Source organism: Neopelma chrysocephalum, unplaced genomic scaffold (assembly GCF_003984885.1).
Source record: "Neopelma chrysocephalum unplaced genomic scaffold, ASM398488v2 Primary Assembly neopelma1_44, whole genome shotgun sequence".
In the NCBI taxonomy this organism is placed as follows: Eukaryota; Metazoa; Chordata; class Aves; order Passeriformes; family Pipridae; genus Neopelma; species Neopelma chrysocephalum.
Window position 1 is genome coordinate 413,025 of NW_020897703.1, and position 26,272 is coordinate 439,296.

Genomic DNA, 26,272 nt, shown 5'->3' on the forward strand with positions numbered 1-26,272 from the left:
ATGGAGAGAAGTGAACTACAATACAGTAAAAAATAATAATAAATGTAGAATAATTTGTCACATCATTTACAAATTGTAACCTTCATTGTGATTAATCATCTGGACCACTGGGAATTCTGTGTTGGACATGTATGTAAGCGTGCAAATGTGTGTGTGTATCTGTATGTGTGCATATGTATACATATATATACACATAAATGTATACACATTCATGCATAAAAATGTTTATTTTAATGATCTTTTTACCTATACTAGGAACAAAGTATATATACAGAACTGAGTTACAATATATTTACACGAGACCCTTAACGTTCCTTCGGGCACTTATTGAAGATGTTGTGAGTGACCACAGAAGTTGTCAGGGTGTTCAAGGGACACTCTTTGGGGGCAGAGCTTGTGTATCCTATGTTAGGAAATCATCTCTGCTCTCCGGTTGAGGTCTCCTGCAGGGCTGACTCACTGGAACGTTGGGTCAGTGAGGGCTGCCCTGCTCACAGCAAGGCTACTCCAGGATGGGCATAGCAAGGGACAACCATGAGTTGCCTCCAAGGGACTCTCTTGCAAAGCTTCAACAAAATGCAAGACTGGGGCTGCAAAGGGCTGTAGGGATAGTACCACCAAGCTCAGATGGACAAAGCCTCTCCTAGATCTTTCTAGTGGGGGTTAGGGACATGTTAGGGACATTCCTTAGGCAAGTTTCTGTTCTTTGTCTCATACAGGCACAGCCCTAACAGGGCCCTGGATAGGAAACATTTGTTTGTACCACAAATGAGTTAGTGTTAAAAGAGTCATAGCAGGAAGGCTCAGATAACATGCTACGGGCAGGAAAACAGGAGGAGGTGGAAGAAAAGGGTGTTTGTGACTGCTCATATATGTAAGTGTTCTATCTGTTCTTTCTACTTTGTTTCTTTGTTCCATTTCAGTGGAATATTTTCCAACATGGAACATTTTGTTTACTGGAAAGCTATGTAAAAGATTCACTGGGGAGAGAAAAGCCCCAGAATTTGTAAATAAGTCTCTTGAAATTTGATATACCTCTGCCTTCTGGGGGGAAATTAGGATCTGTATTGTAATTTTCTGTTGTGACTTTTGTTTGTGGTACTTAAGTGCTTTCCAGGTAATTCTGTGGAGTGTGATCTCAAACGGACTTTGAGTTTCAACCATTCTTCTTTCCTGAAGAAGTCACAAAGTCCTGTAGACCTGATGGTTTGACTCTTGTCTTTCAAATCCATGTTTAAAAGCAATCTTGAATTTTCCACTTGGTGTTCTCTTCTTCAATGCTTTATCCTTTAGTATTCTGTAAACTTTTGGGCTTTCATGTGTAAACAGGGAGAGTATTGTGGATAAAGACAAAAAGCCTGCAAGCTGACTATTTTCGTTTTGACCAGCCACTTTGAAACTACTTTCCAGATTTCTCATCTGTGTCTTTCTGCCATTCTCTCAACTCTGGGTACCAACTGCATAATGATCTTTTGCATTAGAAATGTTTATTGGGATTAGTTGATTTATCATGCGAACTCTATACATGGAGTTAAAAATCGTGCTTGAAAGAAGCCCTGGAGTGGGATGCCAGCTTCATTTTCCAAAGGAACTCTTATTAGGGAGCTTTCCATCCCAAAGAGTGAGAGAAGCTGGAATGATGATGATACCTAGAAGTTGAGTCCAGTATCACTTTGGGTTTTCTGGTAACTGCAGAAGATGTATGCCTAAAAAAAAGGACAGTACTTGATTGTCACAAAGAACATCTCCAAAATTTACTACTGATTTCTCTGTCCTAGTAGATGATATATTACTAAATTGATACATGAGGAATAAGGTTTATGCATGCTCCACTTTAAGGTAAACTTAGAGGCAATAGAGAAGGAAAGTAGGACATTATCCAGGAAAAACAGACAGTAAGCAAGATAATCTGTGTTAAAGAGGTGGGGAGGAAGGGCCACATCCTGGTTTACCTGTGTTGAAGTAGGCTTCCACACTGAGGATGGTGGAATTGTTCTGGGCAGACATCAGTATGACCAATACCAGAATCTGACTTGCTGTATGCCTGTTTTGTGGAAGTCATGAGTATTCTAAAAATGCCCCTGTTGTCTTCAAGATAGCACATCAAGGTGAGAAAGGGATTTAAACTAAGACTGTATTCATCAGGATTTTTGTCTGATTTTTTTTTTTTGGTGAGAGACTGTGTTCCCTGCTCCGTACCCCTCCCTGCATCCCCTCTGTACTCTCTACCTCCTTAGGTTGCCATAGCTTTGATGATCACTTGACCTCCAACCAAGAAGGAGGAAAATCCAAGAACGTTGTGAACCTGGGAGCAATCCGCCAAGGCATGAAGCGCTTCCAGTTTCTCCTGAACTGCTGTGAACCAGGCACTATCCCTGATGCCTCCATTTTGGCAGCAGCCCTAGATCTTGTAAGTCATTCACTGGTCTGTTGTTACCTGCTAAGTGAGAGCATGTGCATATGCTGTGGTCCGCTGTCAGTCACTAATGCTCTTTGTGCCCACCCAGAAAGCAGGAAAAGCATCACGGCAATGCCAGCTGGTGGTGCTGGCATTAGCTGGAGCTTTAGCATCTATGACTGGATGAGTTTGCAGACAAAATGGATCCTTTTTTATTACACAGCTCCCCGTAACTAGATTATTGCTAGTGCAAAGCTTTTATTGTTGACTGCATACTTCGCTCACAGCCATTCTGTTTCTCCTGTTAGTGTCAATCTGCAGAATAAGGATTGAAGACTAGATAACTGCTTGGAGAGGCACAGGAATTACACTCAGGACTTCTGACAGAGTTCTAAATACATTAGGCAACTGAACTATTAGCCAGTCAGTGGAAAAAAAATTAAAATGTCAGTGTGTGCATGCTTTTATGCATTTATGCAGATATTTCTAATTTGCAGATCCAAATCACAGAAGTGACACAATTCAGTCCCTTCTTCCTCATACCGAGTCTCTTCTGTATCTCCTTCCTTCTTTTCCTTGCAGCTGCTGTTTTAAAACAGTCCCTTCCATTTGTAAAGCAGTGGCCTTCAGCCTGTGGTTCATCAGCCAGTGAGGTTCTGTGACTGTGAGGTGCTTATATGACAAGCACAAGACTGTGATAGATGCAGCTATGAAAAGCCAGCCGATTATTAGCAATTTCTCTGCATGCTGCTCTTCTACTTCCTTCTATATTTGGATGTCTGCAAGCTGAGAAAAGATTGAAAGCCACTGCTCGCAGAGCATCCACATGCTCTCTATCCCTTTGTCTTCCCAATTCCCACCTCTCACCTCTTTGACTGTTGTGCTATTTGTGCTAATATTCAGGTTTTTTGCTCACTGCTGGAGATTTCAGGCTCATGGACTCTCCCTTCCTGCTACTGCTGTGCCCTGAGCTGTGCTGCCTTGCCTGCTCCATAGTTGCAGGGATGTTACACTCTGTGCACCACTGCTTTGTACCTTCTTCTGAACCTTGCGTCCTCAGGCTGCAGATTCAAGCACATCTCATTAATGTTGGTCCCAGGTTGCTGTTGCTATCAGTTCCCATCTAGCTCTACTGTTTGGACTGGTCCCCATCCATCTTCCAGTAGACAGGTGTTTTCTTCACTAGTGCCCACTCTTCCTATTGGAGATTGTTGTCCCTCTGGCTGGAAGCCATGGAAGCAGTGGCTGATAGAGAAGCCTGTCTCATGCTCAGTCAGAAGTGGTTCTTACCAGTCAGGGTTGCAGGGAGGTCAGAGGGTGGTTTGGGGGGATAGTCACACCTGCTGGGTGTGCTTCACCCAGTTTCATTCTGCAAGGCTGCCAGGCTACCACCCTGTTGCAAATGCTAAAATAACACAGGGAATGTAAGGTGCATGGGCAGGAAAACTGTCACCAAGACCCTTCTGGGGATGTGCTACTCTGTGTGCTAATAAATCAGATGATATAAGAGGGGTTGGACAATTCTGTCCTTTTGCCTGTAAATGTCTTACTTCTTTTTTGTATTTGCCAAATGCTTAAGTGACAGACCAGCTTACTCTGTGCCCATGTATGAAGTCAGATGGAAACTACCAGTCAGAATGAACTATTTGAAGATGTCTGTCTGACTTCAGAACTGGCTTTTACAAACTAGAATTTAACTCTCTATCCCTTCCACTAAATGATGCAGAAGACTTTGGTGTCAGAATTTCTGAAAGGTCTGCAGCTAAAGATGAAGGAGCCTTGTTGTAGTTACAGACTTACAACAATCCAAGTATCTCTTCAGCTGGCGTTTTGTCTACAAAGTATTGGAGACATATAGAACTTCGGAAGTCACGTGCAGTGCAGGTTTTAAAAGATGACAGCCTGGCATCTCACTGTATTGCTTAATGGCAGTGTATGCTGTTATGAAAAATTCCCCCATTTTATGTGGAATAAACAGAGCAGAGAGCTCTGTCATGGATTGTACTTGACCATTTTTAGATATAACCAGACAGATTTGAACTAATGTTTTTGAGGCACTTCTCCAAGGCACTGGTCACGAATTACTCACAACCTGTCTTCAGTATACCCGCTGAGCTACTTTTCCTGCTACTTTTCCTGCTAGACTTAACTTGCGGTTAGGCAAAGCAGAGCTATCCAGTCAGCACCTTTTGACAGTACTTGAACTTACTTTGCTATTTTGTGCCTTTCTTTTTCAACTTGAAGAGAGCAGTGTAAAAAAATTTTTGCTCAAAATGCCACATGGAGTTTGAGAAAGGACTTGAGAAAAATACCACTGGTTGATTACTCTTATAAAATTCATTGTTCTTGAAAACAAATCTGGACCTAAATGCTCTGCAGTCATGAAACTGCAGAAGTGGCTTTATGCGAACATTAATGTGATGCTGTAAAATTCCAAATCCATTCTGTATTTGGTCCCTCCCATCCAGGTCATTCGCTGTTTAGAACAAATCAGGCTACGTGTTGAAATGCTCCAACGTGAGGACTTAAAATTTTGGATTTCTTAAATTCATGTCAATTTATACAGTAAAGAACCATTTCCAAGAGGAAAGCAGTATAGTAGATCTGATATTAAAAGTGGACTTGTGAACAGTTGCACGGGCAGGCTTGTGAGAGTATTGCTGCTGTGTCAAGTTTTGACAGTGACCATGGTAACTTGTGTTCTTTTCAGCTATGCATCACCTGCCTGATTCATTTCTCTCCATTTGTGATATGTTTCTCTGTGGTGTGAATCCATCCCTGTCCATTCTGTCACATCTTCATCTTTCTCTTGCTGCTGCTGCTTCAGGTTTCTCAGAGCCTCAGGTAAGCAATCACAGGGAGCTCATGTCCCATGATATTCAGAAAGTACTCCTTCAGGCAGGAGGTCTTTTCAGTGATTTTTAATTTGGAACTCCTGCTCCTCCCTTTTACCCCCCATCCTACATATCCTCCTTTAATTATAGTAATCGACTGCTTTCATAACATTTGTGACACATACCTTTAAGATTCCCATATGCTAAGAAATTGTGACTTTACCACTGGTGAACTAAAACCAGGAGGAGACTTAATGCCTAGGGCTTAATCTGTTCGTGCATGTCTCCGTAGTTAAGGTTTTACTCTGTGAGAATAAAAGAATAAAATCCTTACCTATTCTGTGTTCCATATTGCATGTGAGCAACAAGTAATTTGTAATGTTTTTTTCCAGATGCTAGATACTAGTTTTGTTTCTGGCTGTCAGTGCCTGGCTTCAGATTTCTGCCTTCCTCATCAGAGCAATGGGACAGCTTTTTTCTTCCAACATTTGTATGAAATCTGAACAAAAAGCTGCAAGAGGATGTTGTGTCAATAATTTCTTTAATCAGTTCCAAAACTTTAGGAGCATTGGTCGAAAATTTCTTGCTTTCCGCTTTTGGTTAAAGCACTCTTGGAAGCACTATTTAATAATGTTCCATGGTCTTAGGGCCTGTCTATTATTGATAGACCACAGATGATGAACTCTCCCTTATAAGTAGATCTGTTTAAATTATCTCATTAAAGCTGCCAACATCAAAATATGGAATAGATGTTTGTACTCTGTGAAATCCCTGTTAGGGGAACTTTCAAAGCCAGCTTGTAAACTGTGGGCATTATCGTATTCTTAGTTTTACAACCTGCTAGCTAGGGGTGTTTTTGGTTGTGAAAATTGCAGGAAGAGAGTGGGAAATTAAATGGAAATTAGGAGAACCATTTGGTTTTTAGTCATTTTCCATGTCTGTAAAAATGTTATTTTTGCAATTGTAGACTGGCTGGGAAGAAAGCTCCTTCAAAAGTCTAAGCTACTCTTTAGGAAACAAATTGCAGTGTCCATTTTTGAACATATTTGAGAGTTGCAGAAGCACTCTTTATTGGTCTAACATTTCTCCCATTAAAGAAAAGTGGTCTCCCAAACCAAAGACAGGAGACCTCTGGAAAATAGTCAACCCTTCAAAACTCAGCTACCTGTTGTTATTTCAGTACTAAATTGTCTGATGCTTGCTAAGGCCATTGAAGTTCAGCCAGTGAAATTTTGTTGACTTGTGCCAGTAATGTATTTCCCTCTCTTTATCTGCTTGTTATAAGTGCCAAATAGTGCTTTTCCTAGTTTCAACGAGCCTCCATTAATGCTTTCATGCCCAGGATTCACAAGCAGAACTAATGTGGCAAATGCTAGGATTCATGTGGCCATGCTGCCATTTGCACTTGCAGTATTTGCAGCCTCACTAGCAAAGGTGGAAATGCAGTTTGACCTGTTCCTGCAGCAGCAGTGCCAGATGCATGCTTCTGCTTTTGACGGTTAGATCATTTCTGAAGGAAAGCATTACAGAGGAGTACAAGGTTGTTTTTAAGTTTATAATGTGTCTCTTTCTGCCCCTCCAGTGGTTGAACTGAGCAAGAAGACTGTTCACATGTTTATGAGCCTTGCTTTTAGTAGCTCGAGTGGTGAGACCTACACAGAGAGATCCTGGTGTCAGGTTTTCCATGGAGAGATGATTGCTCATGCTGTGTGATTCCATGGCAAGCTTGTGAAGCAATTGATTAAAGCACAGAATGCTCTAACATCCAGGGAGCTTTTCCAATGTGTTTGTATTTAAGATGATTTTCTGCAAACGTTTCAGGAAGCTCCTGTAGTGGCGCGAGCAGCCCTGTTCCTCGAGTGCGCGCGCTTCGTTCACCGCTGTAATCGTGGCAACTGGCCTGAGTGGATGAAGGGCCACCATGTGAACATCACTAAGAAAGGCCTGTCCCGTGGCCGTTCACCTGTTGTGGGCAACAAAAGGAACCAGAAGCTGCAGTGGAATGCAGCTAAGCTCTTCTACCAGTGGGGAGATGTAAGTGGTTTGTTTTTTTCTCTTCTGCTTGCATTAAAAATATACCAAACTGTAAAGGATCCTATACAGAACTCCAGTTCCAGTAAAATGGGGACTCACAAGCCACGCTTCCAACTTGCACTTCAGTCTGCCAGGACCAGCTCTTCTCCTAATGGAAGTGACTTTGACATGTTCCCTCAGACGATCCATTTGGTCCACTCTCCTTTTTCCACCACTTATCATATGCGAATGGCTAGGGAAGAGTAAGAGCAGAGGGTGTGGTATTAATTCTCTTTTTTTCTAGATTCCAAACCTTTCTAGCCCAGGGCTGCTTGAGCTTGATGTGGTGCTGTATATTTACAGATGGATTTCTCTTTGACCTACTTACTCAGTTTCTCTTTACCCATAAAAACTGTTAGCAGTCATCATTCTTTGGCAAGGAATTCTACTGGGCTGCTACATGTCCTCTAAAGAACTGACTCTGTTTGTTTGGAGCTTGACTCCTTTAAGTTTTATTTGATTGTGATCTCTTACCATACGGGGACTAGGCAATTGCCTTACCTGGCCCTATCAATACCAGTTGCAGTTTCCTTGGAAACCCCACAGAATATACCTGCTGAAGGTCTGAAGGTCTTACTAGGAGTCATTTCACACAACTCAAAATAGTAGAAGTTCCTTTGACCTCTGTGGTGCCTGTTACATATGTTTATCTGGAAGTTAGCTTTGTGCTTCTCCCCTCTTTTCGCAAAACCAGAGATTTTTACAGTGAACATCACGATCCTCCTCGCCCCTCCCACCACCAAAAAAAAAAAAGGCATAAAATCCAAGTTTTGGGGAAATTTAAAACCCATGTATTCTGCCTTGCTGACCTGTATTCTCCTAGGTTAAACCAACACATGCTTCTCAGTGGAGCACATTGTGGGGAACCTTGAGCTAATGCTGAACATATCAATACATTCCCACTACAAAACAGCACCCAAGTATCTTGGCAACTCTCCTCTTTCCATTTCTAAAGCTAACTCAGAAAATCCTAGCTGAGCACCCTTACTCTGTTATGTCTCAAACACAGATTATCCTAATAAAATCAAAAATACCAAAGTTCCATAAAAAGTACGTAGTGTGAATGTATCTGCTTCTGTATTCCAGGTTACTGCCTTAGCCTGACTCTTTTGAGAACTCCTTCCAAATAGAGAACATAGGATTACATAATCATTGTGTTTTTACATGTGTTGCAGACAGTCAGAACTATCGATCTCTGTGGACTCTGCTTCTAGACATTCCTTCTTGGATTCTGACAAAGAAAGGGCACAAGCATATATATATACATATAGGGTTCTTTAATACCTTGAAATAGTGTTAAGAGAATGAGCTACAGACTTGTTCTCAAGAGGTATCTTTATTAATTTAGGGGAGAAAATAAGGGAACTTGGCAAAGGTTCAGAAAGGGCACTACACAAGCTAGACAAAATGTTCCACTACACTACCAACTCAGCACATATTAATCCACAACACTTAAGTCAAGATCCAGCCTATCCACAGCACTTAAGTCAAAATCCAATCCCTCTAGCTCCAAGGCACCTAAACATCAAGAAAGGAGCAGAGAAAGAGAAGCAGAGGGAGCAAGAGGAGAGAAGGAGAAAGAGGGAGAGGCAGATCATACAGGTACCACTGAAACTTTGTGGCAGACCAGCTCTGTCACGTCCAGGTGGCAGGATCGCAACACGTGGCACACATGTGCCTTTGGTTTTATCTGCTGTGGTCCCTATGGCCACCCCTCCAGGCAGGGCCTCTGACCCACTGGCCACTCTAGGGGTTCCAGGCCAGGGTTCTCACTGTCCCTGCCAATCTGAGGCTGGGCGAGGGGCTCCAGGTGGTGTGTTGAAGTTTTCCGGGGCTGTTTGTGACTGAGAGCTGCTCTGGTGCTTCCCCATGTGGGCTCCAGGGGCCTGCCATGAGGGATACAACGCCACCTCACCTCTGTGAGGTTCGGCCCATCCCTTCCCCCTCCACACACACACACACACACTCCCCACAAGGTGGTTCTGACCCAATAATTACTGACCTGGTGTCTCACACCGGGTTCCATGGCAGGGCGAGAGAGATGGCAGTAGCTGGTCCCAAGACAAGGAGCACATTTCCCTACGTGGAGTGAGTGAGGCAGCAGGAAGGCTACAGATCCACAGGCAAGCAGAGAGTGGGGAGGGAGCTGGGGTCAGTCCACAGCCAGAGAGAGAGCGAAAACCAGAAACGGCTGCGCCTTTTATTCCTCCAGTTCTCGCGCAGTTCCCACAGGAACCTCCATTTTCTTCCCCCTGCTCTTCCATGGCCATTCCCTCAGCAGTGGCCGCCAAGCGGCCCTGTCAGCACGTGGTGCAGTGCAACCCTCCCCACGCCTCTCTCTGTGGCTGGTGTGGGGAAATTCAACAAGAGAACCTAACCTACAACAGCCACTTAGATTCTCCCTTAACTGTCATTTTTAGAAACTGAAATGTCCTGCCCTGGAAAAAGTCCAGAAAGGTTTTCTTTTCAAAATGTTCAAAGCACTGCCTCATAATACAAGGTCACAAGAGACAAGGAGCCAGGGGAATCTGATGACAAGCAACTTGGCATAATTCTCTTCCCCTTAACTCTAATGGCATCATAAGACTTACATTCTCCATGCTAAGAGGAGCGTGTTTTTGCTGCTGCTTGGGAACATCCCAGAAGAGGAAAGCCTTGCTTTTACTAAATTGTAAGGCAGGATAAGATTTGGAGAGTAGTCTTTAGAGTGCGAATTTTTTCGCTTTTGCTGCAAGGTGTCCTGCTGCTCATTAATACTTCTATTTATTCTCACTGGAGGCCAGTGGAATAGATTTACCCATAGCATCAATGGCCCCCAAAAAGATTCATGCTTCAGGATTAGCCTGCATCTAGCAGTGCTGAGGTGTAGTTCCTTCACAGCCTTTATGTTGTACAACCTTTATGTTGAAAGCTGGGCAAGGCTGGTCCTCTGGCACTGCTCTTCCTCCCAGAAGCTGTTTCAGATTAAGTTGGCTGCAAGCATGAGTAGCAGCCAGCAGCCAAGCCTGTAGAGCTGGGTCTCTGCAAGCTCTGCTCCTCAGGCAGCTCCTTTGTTGGACCACATTCAAACCAGACAGGCTGAACCATGAGGAGAAACAGCCTTCTGTGGCAGAGGTACAGGCACGTGGGGTAGAATATGCTGCTGTTTCTCTGTTAAATCTGGGATAAAGAGAAAAGAATATTCAGAAAAGTCTCTGAATGCTCTGTCTTTTTTTTCTTACCTGTCTTTTTTTCTTGCAGTAAATAAGGCTGGAAATTTGTGCTAATTATGGATTCTTGCTTGTCTGTCATTGCTCACTATTTGTGATATACAGTGCTATTGCCAAAGTTTAGTCAGGCCAAGAATGAAGGTAAATCCCTTTTTTCTCCCCCAGCTTCCTTTAATTCAGCCTCCCTAATAGCCATCAGAGAATAACAGTGGTGAACTCTTTCCACATGAGGTGAGGCTTGGACTGCCAATAGCGGTGGTAAGCCTATTGAATCAAGCAATCTCAATTGTTATGCTGTCTTTTGAAATAATACGGTGTTAAATCTATCCTGATCAGTTTAGTCTGTCACTTCCTTTGACTGCTTCTGTTAAGAAGCATTTTGGTTTTGCTCCTCTGTTTGCTAGAAAACCAAGCATAATTCATGCAGATAACACGTCAGGAATTCAGTGCTTATTAGATAGGAAGCTGTGGGGTTATGTCTTATTGCTTTAATATTAGGGTGGACAACACAGCATAAATAATGTGTGATAAATTACTGTTTTATGGAGAGACATGCAGAATATTTCTTCCTTGAAATGCCTGAAACACGAAAGAGGAAAAACTGTGAGAGATGTGCAGCTTTTTCAGCAATGTGCAGGCTGAGAGATAGCTCTATTTGTATCATCTTGCAAACCACAGCAATATCACCTTATTCTCTTTGTGTAGCAGAGTCTACCCTCTTCATTGTTGCTGGATTTCACAGGAACTGCTCAGTAGCAAGGAAGAACAGCTGCAATAAGTGACCATTTATATATTTCTGTGTCACTTTATCCATCACAGGAAATGATACAGTGCCAGAATGACTATCAGTTCTGACTTGTAGAAGATTCAGAAAACCTCTTTAGTATTATCTTTTTCTGAAACTGTCCCAAAACCAAAAAGATAAAATGGCCAGCGCTGATGAAAATTCTGTAATTAAACATATCTCTTCCCTCAAGAAGTGATGATATCCCAGGATAAAGTTTTATATACTTAACTGAGTTCACTTACCTGCAGCAAAGAAAATCAAGACAATCCTTAAGAGCTCTAAAGTGTCTTAGCAGGAAAACATTCTTCTTGCTAACACACCCTTATCTGTAGCTTTGCTGACAGCACCATGAGGGCTGTTTACATGCTGATAATGATGCTGGAAAACAGCGTTTTTGGAGACTGTAGCAGTGCTCAGTGGAAATCTGTCTGTGTTCTTTATATGGGTTACCCCATACAGCATTACCTATGCACCTTCCCAGCTTTTATAAGCATATCATCCTTTTTGGAAAGCACATCGGGGAGTCTCTCCTGTAAAGGCAGAAGCAGGCTTTCCCATGGGCAGTCAACAGTTTTTTTGGAGGAAATAGGGACTCTTACTGGGTTCCTAAGTCACAGGATAGTTTCTTAAACAGAAGACATACATTCTCAGTGGAAAGACTTAGCAAAAATCTGGAACGCATATAGTAAGGGAAGAAAGAAAAGTGGAAGAAATTAATACAAAATAATGACCTAATCACCTTCTACCTGTCATGTGCCAGTTTGGGGGGGGGAGTGGTGGTGTTTGTTGTTAAACTAAATCTGCAAAAATTTTTCATCCTGAAATTTGACACTGTTTGCAAATTTTAGTTTAAAAAAAGGGGGAACTAACTTATGCTTTTGATAGCAATTAGTCTTCTGTCATGCCTTTCTCCACTTCAGACAATAAAAATAAAGCCAGGACATTCTGTTCTGGCTGAACCATCTCTATGGCCTGCATGGGGCAGAGCCCTTGACTGCCAGTGTGCTGAGCTGAAATTCTCACCTCCTTGTGCTTCTCTCTCCCCATCTGCAGGCGATTGGTGTCCGCCTCAACGAGCTGTGCCATGCTGAGAGCGAGAGCCCTGCCAACCTGCTGGGCCTCATTTATGATGAGGAGACCAAGAGGCGCCTGAGAAAGGAGGATGAGGAAGAAGACTTTTTAGATGACAGTAAGGAGACTCCCTTTACTACAAGAACCCCCGCTTGTAAGAACCTCTGCTTTAGGAGCACTTAATTTTTTTCTCTTTTCATCTTCTTGCCACCCAGCTGTATTTCCCAGTCCCTCACCTTCACCCCAACTTCTTCCCCTGCTCTTTCTGTGCCTGGATGTACAACATGACAAATGGGTAGCAGATCTGAGAGACTTTGGTGGAAAAGGGAGGGGGAAACCAGGCAGTGAGTTGCAATTCCTGTTCACAGAAACTGCAGTTATAAGTAGGGTAATAATTTATTTCTTGAGTCTCACTCTCACCCGAGTGCCAAAAGTGCTCAGGCTCCATTCCTCCCAGTTATCTCTGTCAAAATATTTGTGTAAGATCAGCTTGTTTTCTATTTCTGAACATTGAAGAGTCATCTCCTCACCTGACATGAACTGGCAGTGCTCTACTAAAGGCCTTTAAATCTTGAGTTCAGTATATTTGCCTCACTTTCAGACAGAGGTATAGTACAGTGGTATATAAAAAAAGGATCACTAAAAATCTGTATAACAACAGGATGACTAAGTCACACACACATTTGTGCCTATGTGTGCATACGGGTGGGAGGAGGTGCCAGATTCTGCAAGTCTAGATAAGCATGCAAGTTCCAGCAAGCCCCGTGAAGCAAAGTAAAATGTCAAAACAAATCCTGTTGTAGGTGTAGGTGAAGGTGGTAACAAACAATATACCCCCTCCAGACACCATTTGTGTACCCGTGTGTGCTGTAACGTACTGATTCCCACATGTGTGCTACTGTTCCCCATTGGATGTAGTGTGCCAGCACTGTTTATCTGTCTTCTGTGGTTTCTCTTCCCATGGTTCTGGATTTGTTCTTATCTCTGCATAAAGGCCAACTTTGGAGTAGAGAGGAGCAGGTGGGAGCAGTGAAATGGCATTTATGGGAAATGAACTCATGAGAAGGTCTTGTCCCTGAGCAAGACATTCCCACGTGCCACTGTGTGGTGTGCCCATGCCAGCAGCTACAGGAACATGAGTGGCTGCTCTGGGTACCTTATCGGCCATTTAGGAGATATATCCAAAGCGAGGAGAATGCATCAAAATTTTCCTGCATCAGAAATGAAGAACTGCATTCTCATGACTGAGTGACAGAATAGGCTTTCTTATTCCTGTTCAGGCACTCGGGGAGATGTGGAGCTGCTTTAAAAGGGTGCCCTGAGACAAGCAAACAGAGATCATGTTGTGGTCTAGAAAGCAATTTAAAAGCTGAAGTGCTCTCCTGAAAGCCAGGCTCTGAAAATAACTGATCTGCATTCTTGCTGAAGGCAGAGATTTTTCGGAAGCTGCCTTGTGTGCTGCAGGGAGTAGACTGAGGAGCATAAAATATGCAGTTGGATATTCTTTTACACTGTATGTCTTGTGCGTATTTGATAGTTCAGATTATTTTAGTCCTTACAAAGTCCACAATTCATTACTGGTAATGTGTACAGAAGACTTGGCAAGCATCACAGAATTAATCTGGTTTTATCTGATCCCTGCAGAGTCTTCTCACTTTTTTGGTTTAGTCTTTTTCTTTGCAAAAAGTAATTAGATCATACATGGGGAAAGTAAGTGAAAACACTGATCTCTCTGAAGTGTATGCAGGTGGTAATACCAGGCATTACTAAAAAATGGGCATGGTTAGTTGTTGTCACAACTAATTTTTTATTTACTTTTTTTGCCATCCATTAGCCTAAGTGGTGTTTTTCAAATTGATGAAGTACTGAAGAATCCTTCATACTTTCCAAGCTTTGAATGGCATTAGATGGGTTACAAAGTCCATGGCTTTTGAAGCTGATTGTTTAGATGCAGCTGAGACAAAACTTCAAGTATTTTTATAATCCCTCTTCCCTTTCCCACTTTGTTTTAGGTTAAGTATTTGAATGTATGATTTGATTAAGCAGTTTGATTTTTTTTTCCCCTTGATTATCTCTAAATAGCACATGGATTCCTTGCACAAATGCAGCCTGACTTCAAAGGAGGCTGTCTTTTCCAGTTATCAGGGTACTAATTAATAATAATAGGAACAGTACCTCTTTGCTGGCTAGTCATAACTCCATATATTTTTAGAAAATTTTCTGTATTTGAAAGTGACTCTTTTCTAGAACTGCAAAAGATGTGACTGAATGCAAAGCTGAAAAAAGGACGAAGGGCATCTACTGTTTAATCTGTATTAACTTTAAATGAGGTTTATACAAAATGCCATAAGCTCATGTTAGTTTAGTAGGTACTTCAACATAATATACTCTAATATATACAATAGTAAATCATAGTGTTACTTCAATATAATATAATGTAATGTAATGTAACATAATGTAATACAATACAATAAAATATCATATCATATATATTAGTACTATTGCATGTGCTGGTAAATACATGGATTGATATTTGTTTGACTGTGTTTCTTTTAGTGTAGGCAAAGTAGCATAGACAGAAGTGTGAGTTTTCCTCTTTTTCAGTGCAGTTTGCATTGTGCACCATATGTGACAATGTCCATCACCTCTTGGTTCCAGATCTTGTATAAACTCCTTGCTCATGATAGAACTATTCTTTCCTAGGCACTGTGAATCCTACCAAATGTTGTTGTCCTTTTGCACTGAAAATGGCAGCCTGTCAGCTTCTCCTGGAGATAACTACTTTCCTTCGAGAGACGTTTCCCTACATGCCCAGACCGCGGACTGAGCCTCTCATGGTACGTGGACCGCGCACGTTGAAGAGGGCCATGCCCACAGAACTCTCTGGGTTCTGCGGAGAGAAAGGGTGGAGTAAAAACTCGAGCGGATCTCTGCAGGGAGAAAGGAGCTGTTGTGTGGTGAACAGAAGATGGGCAGGGCACATCAGATGGTTGATTAAGAAGATAAGACTGTGAAAGTACAACACGTGCTGGAAGTTCAAGTTTCAAAGTAGAGATGAGGACAGCAAAGGGATTGAGAAGCTGGGTGTGGGGCACCTGAGATGGACTGCAAGAGGGGACAGCTCACGTGCTAAATAGCTGATTAGGAGAGCCAGTTGTCAGAGGTATCTGAACAGGGTGGTTAGGAGAAGGGAGCAGAATGGTTTACAGAGAATTTTCTGAGGCTTAAATCCTGCAGAATTTTGGTTTGGTTTAGATGACAGAATTGAGGGGACTGAAGGAAGAAAGGAAAGAAATGGAGACAAAGAAGCAAGGAAAGAAATAAACCTTCATGAGACTGAGGCACAATCAAATCCTGGCATTAACAGTAATCTAATGGCTGATTAGGTGACAACTAATGTTGTGAAAAGCAGAACCCATGAAATCTCATTTCCAGTGGTTCATTCTTGTGTGAATTTTCTCACATCGAATACTGTGGTTTAACATTGCCTTTAGCCTGTTTTACAAAATACACAGGCATGCAGTTATCTTTTGACAAATAGAGTTGAAGGTGACCATCAGCTTCAGAGGTGGTAAGCATGGAATGAGATGAGAATTGAATGGCAGACATAGTTTCATCTTTTAAGACAAATTTCTGTAGGAAATCAGGATAAAAGTTGTAAAGAAAGAATGAGAAGTTAAGTTTCCAAGTGAATATGAAGGATTTAGCCCTACTATTCTGGTTTTTTGTGAATGACAGAACAAATTTCACCAATTACAATTGTGCTTGACAGGCTGATTTAGCTGGGCATTATTGTAATTAAGTTCTGAAATTAATTTCAAAGGCTGTGGGTGAGGTACAATGAAGTGGCTCAGCTCCCAAGTATGCAAGAAGGGCAGTTTTAAAAAGTAATAAATTCAGCAGAAGTCCTCCTTAAACACTTTGTTGATATTTTTACCGCATAATAAATGACTGTATAATACCAGGGTTTAGAAGTCATCTCAGTTAAGTAGTTAGGCTTGGAACTAAGAATATTTTGGATAATGAAGGTCAGTAGAAATTTGTGCTTTTATGTCAGATAGAAATGCAACTGATTAATAGCTTTTCAGACTTGTATATGGGAGAAAGGGAGGAGGAATTATTCTGTGATGCATAGGTGGAAGAAACCTTAAGGTCACATTATGCAAGAGTCTATTAGAGAGAATGGCCATAGAGTGCTGCTTCTAACTTTGTATGGGGGAAGGAAAGGAGCCAACAACACTCCAGATTAAAATATTGAGTCTCTGTATTTTTGGAGTGATGTTTCCTCTCCAAGAAAATCAAGTACATAATGTTATGGTCCACAAAGCTGAAATTTCAGTGGGGCAAATCTCACTTCCATTGGTGTTTGTAGGTGTACCCATTCCAAAGATAGGAGCAGAGCCTTGGCAGCCTTGAAGAACTTCTATAGCAATATAGCAATATTAAAGCATAGCAATATAGCAATATTAAAGTGTAGCAATATTAAGGCATCTACAGCAATATCATCTACAGCGATATAGCAATCATTAGAGCATAAAGGTAACACTTAAGGAAATGCATGAGGGAGAGAAAGGGAAAGAAAGGATAAAGGTGGAAAGATATGTATAGTCACTGCCCACGGGATCCAGCGATGAAACTTGGTAGTTGCATCTTCCATGTCTGTTAGTTGAAGTGGTGGTCTCTGGATCTCTTTCCCCTCACATGATGTGAGGTGCACCAGTCCTAGTTCCATTTCCATCTGAGGAACCATTTCTGACGGCTGAGGTGGATAGGGAAGGGGTTACTCCAGCACCAGGGGTTTCTTCAGGTCCTGGACGCTGGAGGGGTTAGGTGCTCCCCCTCCCCCCACCACGTGGTCCCATGGCAGCCACAGATTGCACACGGGACTTGGAGAGGAGGCGAGAGTGGGAGTTTATTGATGGGGTGGTTACATATATAGGTCCTAGGAGGATTCACAGAGTGACCAATTACAGGGTCAGGGGGCTTACAGGACACCCAATCGCAGGAAGGGGTTAACAACCGATAGGAAAGGGTTAACAAGGTCCAATGAGAAGACTTCCTGATATCTTCTCAGGACATTCCTGAAACAGAGATAACAGTTGTCCTGGGGGGTCCTGGGAAGAAGAAGCAGTGACTTTGCAGATTCACTGCTCCATCGGTCTTGATCTGTTGTGGCAGGGGGAAGCCCCCCACAAAACTCAAAGAAGTTATGAGTTATTGTACACTTCCAGCTCAGGTGGGAACACCTTGTAACTCCCCGGGTGGGGAGTTTTACAGTGGATAGTGTCATGGGCCATGCCACAAGCCTCGGACACCTCCAAGGGCAGCTGCAGCTGCCTATTGTACCAGCATCAATCATGGTCCATCATAGTCCAACATTTGAGATGTATAGCCCACGCTGGATGCACAGAGTTCATGTAAAGGGAGGACACCGGCATGATAAAAGGGATTTTCCTGCCTTGCAGGACTTGCCTCTTCTTAGCCTCTTCCCTTCCTCAGGCAGGCATCTGCACCCAGGATAGCTGGACAATGCCACCCACTTATCTGATCCTTTAGCAGTATTGGGGGGAGGGGAGAGAGAGGGGTGAGCAGTTGCTTCTTTTCAGTTTGCAAAAACCTTTTGGTGATCTTAGAATGTGTAAATCCTTAACTGTTTCAATCTCTGACAGTGTGTGATAGAGATAAATTCCCATTTGAAGCAGTTCTGCTGAAGCTTCTCTAGTTGCAGTGGAAAGCATGGAGGCTCATATTGCTGGCACATCTGTGTGGTCTACATTCTTCTGCAGGATCTGGAGAGCTGCAGGCTGCGTCTGGACCCCGAGATGGACCGGCATAGGTATGAAAGAAAGATCAGCTTTGCTGGGGTTCTGGATGAAAACGAAGATTCAAAGGATTCCCTGCACAGCAGCAGCCACACCCTCAAATCTGAGGCTGGCTTCGAGGAGAAAAAAGGTTTGTCAGCACAATAAGGCTTCTGTGTTCTCAGGGCTTGTGAAGTGGCGCTTGATTTTATGTTTTCATTTGCATAGACTGTGTTAAAAAGCGGGCAGCCATGGAGTCACGTGGCTTTGAATAATTTCTGAGATGCTTTTGGCCTTCAGGGTCCAATATAACGAATGTGAGAAGCAAAGATGTTAAATTTTATAAAACAGTGCTATGACTGAAACCGATTGAGAGCATTGCAAGATTGCTAAAAGGAGCATTCCTTGTTTGAAACCGTCTCTCATTGGGATGCTGAGACAAGTATCACTATTTGATTCACTTTAAAAATAAAATGTTCTTGTTGGTTTTTTGTTCTGATTACAGTTTTTCATTTTGGGGAAAGCACAGATAGGAGGGAATATCTGTATCTTTCTGTGGAAATCTGTACCAGTTTGGAAGTCATGGCATCTCACAGAATCAGTGGTTGATCACTTGATCTCTTGAATTCTTTGCTACCACATGAAAAATACACACCTGTGTGGCTTTTGATGGCTAGCGGATTGATGTTACCAACATATGTATACTGTACAAGCAAACCTCAAGCTCACTGTGTTTGCTGAGAATAGCAGATCGTTTCCATTTTTGAGCCATCTCATGCAAAACTCACATAATATCTGATGGTACAAGTGTTGCAATACAATATACAGTCATCGTGCGTATTTGCAATTAGAGACTAAACTGCCAGGCCTGTAAATGATTCTCCCTCTAACAATTTTTCTAGAACTGTTTACATTCTGTCTCATAATAGCCATTTAAAGGTGCACATGTTTGAATGATAATTTTGATGATCATTTGAAAAGGATAAACGTTTGATGATTGATTGAAAATGGTGGAGTCTGTGGCTGGTTATCCCTTAGGAACTATAATGTCTATTTATGATTCAGAGGAGTTTTTATTGACTTCAGGGGGCTTTGGATAAGGTTTGTGTTGTCTTCAGCTGTGACCCTGCCACAATCACTGGAGAAAATAATAGAAATGCTTCCAAGGCTTGCACGGTATAACACTTTCTCCAGGATTGTGTGTCGAGGGGACAGTTACTTCTGCGGAGACAGCTAGGTACCCACCTAAGAGAGGTGAGCTGGATAAATTGATGCTCGACCTCATTTTGTGTATGCTTGGCATATTGGCAGCCCAGAGAAGCACACAGCCTTACGGTGTGTCTGATAGTGTAACATGAGTGGAATAAGATGTCTTTACCTATTTAGATGAGGAAAAGCTTGGGTTTGGGGTTGGGTTTGTTTTGAAAATAGTTATGACAATTACTTGAAACCACTTTTAAGCTTTTCAGGGAGCAGTCCCATCCACTGGAATATTACCTGAGTGGGAGAATGCCTTCAAGCATGCAGTCCTACTGGAAAATGCTGGTGGCCAGTCTCTAACTATCCTATTTTTCTCAGAGACAATACTGACTTTGCTTTTCTTGCACATGTTACTGTGCTGCAGGCATAATGCAGAATTGAGTTATTTTTGCAAATATAGTATTAACTTTCTTTATTCTGGCCTCTGTTAAACTACATTTTCCTGCAATTTTAGTTGGGTTTTTTTCCATTTTCCCTTTTCCCTAAGCTGTCATGTAGTTTTCCTTTACTAAAGCTTTACTGCTCTGTAGACATGGGAAAAGTGACTGTGGTAGGAAGGCTGAATCCTACTACACCAATATGCTCTAGCAAAAATTTATTTCCAATATATTAGAAGCTAAATAAGGGCAAGATAATGTTTTAGTTTAAAATTACAATAATTATGTTCTTTTCTTTGGCCACAGCATATTCTTCTGGGGATCCACCTGCGCCAAACGCAATAGATGCAGAGGCACCTTTCATAATCTACATTTTCCCAGATAGGAAAATGTTGTTGTGTGAATGTAACTAAACTTTTCTTGCCTGCAGTGACAGGTTTCTTTATCTCAACCTCTTTGATGAGTACTAATGTTTCCTTTCGGTTTTTTCTGGAGTGTTAAAAACTTTGCTCTCATTGCTCCCCCCAGGCATGGCTTAGCAGCTATCCAAAAGCTACGAGTTTACTGTGTAGAATCGGCTTCAGGTAGGTTTGAAATACAGATAATACAGCTAGGTAGATAAAGCTTCTCAGAGGATTGTATGTACTCTTTGAGTGCCAAAATGGGATTCTGCAGACTTCACAAAATGCAGTTACAAGTTACAAGCTAAGTGGTTTGTTATTCAGGAGGCTGATCTGAACATGATTCAAGCAGTAGTGATTGCTAAGGAACTCGGCATGGTCACTTGGAGAGAGATTCTCTGGTCACTCGACAGTGATTTGCCCACCTGATTCATGAGGACTGAGGAGTAGCTCTTAAAACATTTCCAGCTGTCTTCGGCCAGGACGTTAGCCACTGGATATGGGAATGGAAATTGGTTTTGGAGGAATTAGGGGCATTCTTGGGAGTAAAGGTGTGTTTGATTTTTCCTGAAGCCAAAATACAATTCTATTTAAATATTTTGCTTACCCATGGTATCCAAAAAGCTGTATCTTGTTCATTCCCAACCACACACGAAAAGGTAATTTATCACATGTGGCCTTGTCTGATTAGATCTGCAGTAAAATGACTGAGTGTTGCAACATTTGGACTGACATATTGCTATGTACTGCCTTTGAACTAAGAGGAGAATGAAAGTGCAAACGGTTGGTGCTTTGAACATTGAACCATTTCATGTCTGTGCTCATCAAAAATGCAGAGTGTCAATGGTTGTTGTTAATGCCTGAAAGCTGCTGATTTGTCTGAAGGAGAGGATCTACGTGCTCCCATTTCCTCTAAAGCATTCTAATGATGAAGAGTAACATGCAGAGACATGGACTTATGCAAATCTAACTTCAAAGAAGTCTTCCATGCTGACCTCATGAAGCACACTACCCTTCTGCAGTCACACATGCTGTATGAATAAATAATTGATCCTACTGCAGAGCTCAGTGACGTTTACAGAACCTAGGCCCATGGTAAAGTGGGTTTGTCCATGGTGCCTTGTTCATGCTTGGGATTCAGCCATCTATCCCTAGCAAGAGGTGATCCTGCACTAATGTGAACCCCAAGGGCTGGCAAAGAAAACTGCAGTTCACATCCACTGGGTAGATCCTGTTTGCTGGCAGGAATTGATTCAGATTTGTGTGAATTGTAGTTTTTCCTTGTCCACATTTTGGGTTTCTGTTAGAGCAGATGACTCTACTTGCTGGTGGTTGAACGAGGGCTAATTCCAAATACAGACGAGGCCAAAGGTGATGTACCAGATGTCCAGGAAATGAGGTGTTGAACACATTTCTGTAAAGCATCTTTACTGCCTGATTGACAGAGCTGCATTGGCGGTGGCTTTGGAGGAAGCCTCTGGCCCCACATTCCCTGGTAGAAGAAAAGATGCTGCAATACAGGCTGGCAGCAAAGGGTTGGGAGGGAGGGGAGGGCCAGGATCTCTTTCTTTTTTAAATGGGGAAAAATTAAGGGGAAAAAAGTCCTCTTTTATTCTTTTAATACAGTTCCCAGCAGGAAGATCAGGATAGGAGGCTCCCGCTTGCTCCAGATTAAAGGAACCCGCAGTTTCCGGGTGAAGAAGGGGGGTTCCCTTTCCAGCATTCGCCGGGCCGGCAGCCTAAAGAGCACCAAGTTATCACGGCAGGACTCAGAGTCTGAGAATGAGGAGCTGCAGCTGTCCCACAGCAGGGACACTGTCACTGATATAGGTAACTTAGACGAGTGGGTGGAAAGGGAGGGGACAATAGGCAGGACCTAAACTCTTGATGTGATTGCAGCAGAGCTAGAAATGGCAAGAGACCCCCACCCCAGCAGGCTAGGAAATATTTAGAGTCCTCTTCAGAGAACTTCCTGGACTAGGGCCTGGGAGGAACATGGCTCAAATCCTGGATGCAGCATCAGCTCCATGCACAGTTTGTCAATTCAGCGCTCCTTGTTAGAGCATGAACTCTTGGAATGCTGGTGCTTGCCCTCCAAACACTTGCTGTCTTCAGGGAAGCATGTGCCTGTGTATATATGCACAGACACACACTCCTAAATCATATGATATAATGATTACATGAACAACAGATTGGCTAAATATATATATATGTGTGTATATATATATATATATATATATGGACATGCACTTCATATTTTATATCAGATATGATGCCATAGGCATGTCATATGACATGTAAAATATATCTTCCTGTATGTAGAACATAACATCTACATGCTACATGCTATATTTCTACATACTGGCATATCTATCTTTACAGTTTACAGCTACTTTCCTCAGTCTTAAAAAGATAGATCTCCATACATGTATCTTATGGAAACCAAATGTGCATCCTGCTGTGAGAAATCTCCATCACAGTTGAACTAAAGGGGCTTCCTCTGCTAGGGGTGTTAACCAAAAACTGTGGATACATTTGGAGCTGAAATGACCCCCCAAACTTAATGGTCATTTTTATGTTACCCAGAAGGTGCTTCAGTAGGTGAACATGGAGAGTGGGATTGCCTGTTCTATAGACTTTGGCAAGTCACAGTTCACTTAAAGAGGAGGAAGAAAGGATAAACCAGAATTCATCTCCAGCCAACACTTAACAGCATTAATGTTAGTTTCATAGGAGGTCCATAGGGTATGAAATGGCTAGAGGAAACACAGGGATCAGTGAAGTTCCCAGAGAAATCTCTCCCTTGTCTGAGTTCTTCAGAACTAGTGTACTATAATCAGGATTTTTTTCCCCTTTCATCCCCACGACATTAGCAGTTCCCGTGGGCAATTAGCAGGAACTTTGCCCATTGGCATTTTCAGTTGAATGCCACTTCTGGTTGGATTTTTGTCGGCATTTTTAACCACAGAGCCCAGTCAATGCAGATCACTAAACCAACCATTCGCAGCATCTGAATGGTCCAAAGAATTTGTTTCTGATGGTTTTTGATTATCCTTTCTCCTTCAATTAAAAAAAAAGTGGGGAGGGAGCAATGTTTGCTACTGACAGGGTGGCCTGTGAGCCAAGTCCAAATGGTTCTTGTAAGTGTCAAGCCAGCATGATACAAGGATTGGTCTGTTCCCAGAAGGCTGGCCTGGCTTACAAGTGCTGCCACTACTCTTAAAGCACATAGGGAGCACTAAAAACAACCACCTTTTGGGTATTTTTCTTTTGAAGAAGGGAGCCCTTGGAGCGCAAGCGAGCCCAGCATTGAACCCGAGGTGCTGAGCAACACAGGCATGGAGGAGAACTATCATCGGAATATGTCGTGGCTGCATGTAAGTACAAGTCACTGGTAGTGTTCTCAAGGATGGCATTTTCAGTAGGAAAACCTTTGTGCTGGCTGGCAGTAACCAGATCACAGTCTGTGCTTTCTCCATACAGCGTCAAGGATCTAAAGTGTAAGTAAGGTGCGACCTTTGGAAATCATCCCTTTGCATTTCTAAAATGGACTAAACCCAGAAAGTTTTTATCTTGCTCCCTCTATCTATTTCATATATTTAATTTTTAAGGGACAATGGACTTTCTCTCTTGGTGTCCAGGGACAGCCATACTCCCTCAGCTGAAAAATCCATTAGATCAGTATCTTATCTTCAGCATGGCTAGTAGCGGTAGTTCAGGGAGAGCAGCAGAACGGATTACAGTGTGAGCTGGGCTTCCAGTTTCTGGGAAGTGGCATTTTAGAAGCTACTTGTCTAACCCAACAAGGCCTTGTATAGTTCCAACTCTATCCAACAGACGGGGAATAGTGCAGATGTAGTTTGGTCACTCAGGGTCTAAGACATCCGTTTTGGCAATCTCTGTATCCACGATTTAGACTTGCCAAAAGTCAGTTGTGCAAGTCTGCGCCGTTCAATCCGCTTGTATCCAAGGACTGCACACATCTACCTCTGTTGCCTCATGACACACTGTGATGGAGTAGTACAGAGTGTACTCGTGCACATGCTTTTGATTGACTCACTGTGGACAGATTAATTGTCTTTGGATTGACTAGCAGTGCGCAGACTGATTGTGTCCTGCACAGGTGTGTGAGGACAGACACCTTTTGACTTCTGAGTTGCCTTTGGGAAAGACAGCTGCCGATACTGAGCTGATATCCCCCTCTTTCTCCCAAGTATTTCATACAGTCTGCTCTCAGCTGCCCCATTCCTATGGGGTGTGGGCAAGAACAGGCTTTGATGTCAGAAGCAGTTCTTGACAGTTGTCTTTTTTTCGAAGATGGTGACTCGGCAGGAAACCTGAATGCCTGGAGCGTGGTGTCCTCACTCTGTGTCAGCCACTCAGGCTGGCTAGAGGCTATGCAGTGCTGATTAGACTTACACTATATATGCACATTGATACAAATGTTGAGTTATTCCTGACTGACCCCAAAATAATATGAGGCCAGAACAGGCAAGCAAACACAAGAATCCAACATATGTAGCACAGATTTGTTATAAATTTAGCTCCTGACTTTTTAGAAACTTAAATATTTTAAGGTTGAGAATGATGTGGCAGCCTTACTTGAGAGAGCCAGCAGACTACAGCTGCACAGACCGTAAGTGGATGGAAAAGGTGGGATAGATTCTTTGTGGAAGTTCTGGGTATTTCTGAACAGGGTTGTGGGATCCATAAAGGCCAGTTAAGACCTACAGTGTGAATGGCTTGGGGATGCCTGTGTGTTTTTCTCAGAGTGCTGCTAAGAGGCTGGGTTTGTGTGTAACATGAAGAGCAGTGTACAGAGACCTGCTGCTCCTCTATGACAATTAACCAGTTGACAGTTTCCAGTCCAAGCTCTCATCTCGGAGTGGTGATACAACAGCTTTTCTGCAAACTGAGTACTGTTTTCCTCAGCCTTTGTCTTGCCCCCAACCAAACATACGCATCTGCAGCTGCTCTATTAACTTTGTTAACACTAATGTTTCTTTAGCCATGCCTAGCTAAAGAAACCATATAAGCCAACCCCACGTAAGCATGGAGCTCTGCACAGACACACATAACTTTTTAAACAACTGTGTTGAGCTTCATGCTTCCCCAGCTAAGCTGTGGAAAAGTTAGCTTGACTGTCCCCATGCCTGCCTGTGTAACTCCTTTTTCTGTAGATAACTATGCTCTTTTAATTTCCAGGTTATGATCCTTTTATGCAACCAGCAAAGTTTCATATGTACCCACATTGACTACTGTCACCCACACTGCTACCTCCATCACAGCCGCTCCTGCGCTCGCCTTGTCCGGGCCATCAAACTCCTCTATGGAGACACAGTGGACTCTCTGCGAGAAAACACCACGTTGAACAATGTGGCAAGAGGCAAAAAACAAAAGGAAGTGAGTAAATGGAAAAAGCAGAATGTTTTGGGGTTTGTCTGGGCAGGTCATAATTACCTTCAAAGGCTGCCTAATGTATTCATACAGTTCTTTCATGAAAAGATTAACACAGCCCTTCCTAAACATGGCTTTGCTGTAAAAAAACCCCAGCTATTAAGTCATTTAACATTATGGAAGGAATGTAATCTGTATTGATTGGAGAGAATCTTAGTTGTTGATGAGGTAGTTTAAAAACTTTAAAACCTGACTTTAATTTTAATGTCCTTTTATGGCCTCTACTTATCACCCTGTGGAGTCCAGTCTCTTTTATTTCATGCTTTTTGTCATCTGTTAGTAAGAATCACTCTTGAAATTTTTGTTAACATCTCGTGTAATCTCTTTCTTTTAGATCTGAGCTCTCAGGGCTGTTCCAAGAATTGTATACATTGGTCTTTAATGTTACAGTCTCTTTAGTGACACGCTTTTAATGACCAGTTCAGCAGGAACCATTATGCCTTTTTAGCCATATAAGTGGCACCTCTAACTGCAGTGGAAATACATTTCTGCTTTCAGGAAAGTGCCCATCCAAGCACCAACTTAAACATATCAACAGCTGGACCACAGTAGGCAAACTACAGTCATTCTGAATACTTGCAATGGCACAGTTATTAGACTGCTT

General features: G+C 42.5%; 1 protein-coding gene across 15 annotated transcripts in view; it reads left to right on the forward strand.

Moving 5' to 3' along the window:
- The window catches only part of UNC80 (unc-80 homolog, NALCN channel complex subunit), a 120,662-nt gene that overhangs the window by 38,166 nt on the left and 56,224 nt on the right, over positions 1 to 26,272 (forward strand). For 10 of the 15 annotated variants that reach the window (XM_027677983.1, XM_027677982.1, XM_027677970.1 and 7 more), the window contains 8 exons: positions 2,238 to 2,410; positions 7,054 to 7,266; positions 12,355 to 12,526; positions 15,076 to 15,209; positions 18,159 to 18,324; positions 21,838 to 22,041; positions 23,488 to 23,588; positions 25,417 to 25,614. In XM_027677983.1, the coding sequence (XP_027533784.1) occupies positions 2,238 to 2,410; positions 7,054 to 7,266; positions 12,355 to 12,526; positions 15,076 to 15,209; positions 18,159 to 18,324; positions 21,838 to 22,041; positions 23,488 to 23,588; positions 25,417 to 25,614 (1,361 nt within the window). The remainder of the gene's footprint in view (positions 1 to 2,237; positions 2,411 to 7,053; positions 7,267 to 12,354; positions 12,527 to 15,075; positions 15,210 to 18,158; positions 18,325 to 21,837; positions 22,042 to 23,487; positions 23,589 to 25,416; positions 25,615 to 26,272) is intronic. The other 5 variants (XM_027677974.1, XM_027677977.1, XM_027677979.1 and 2 more) reach the window with 3 other exon arrangements.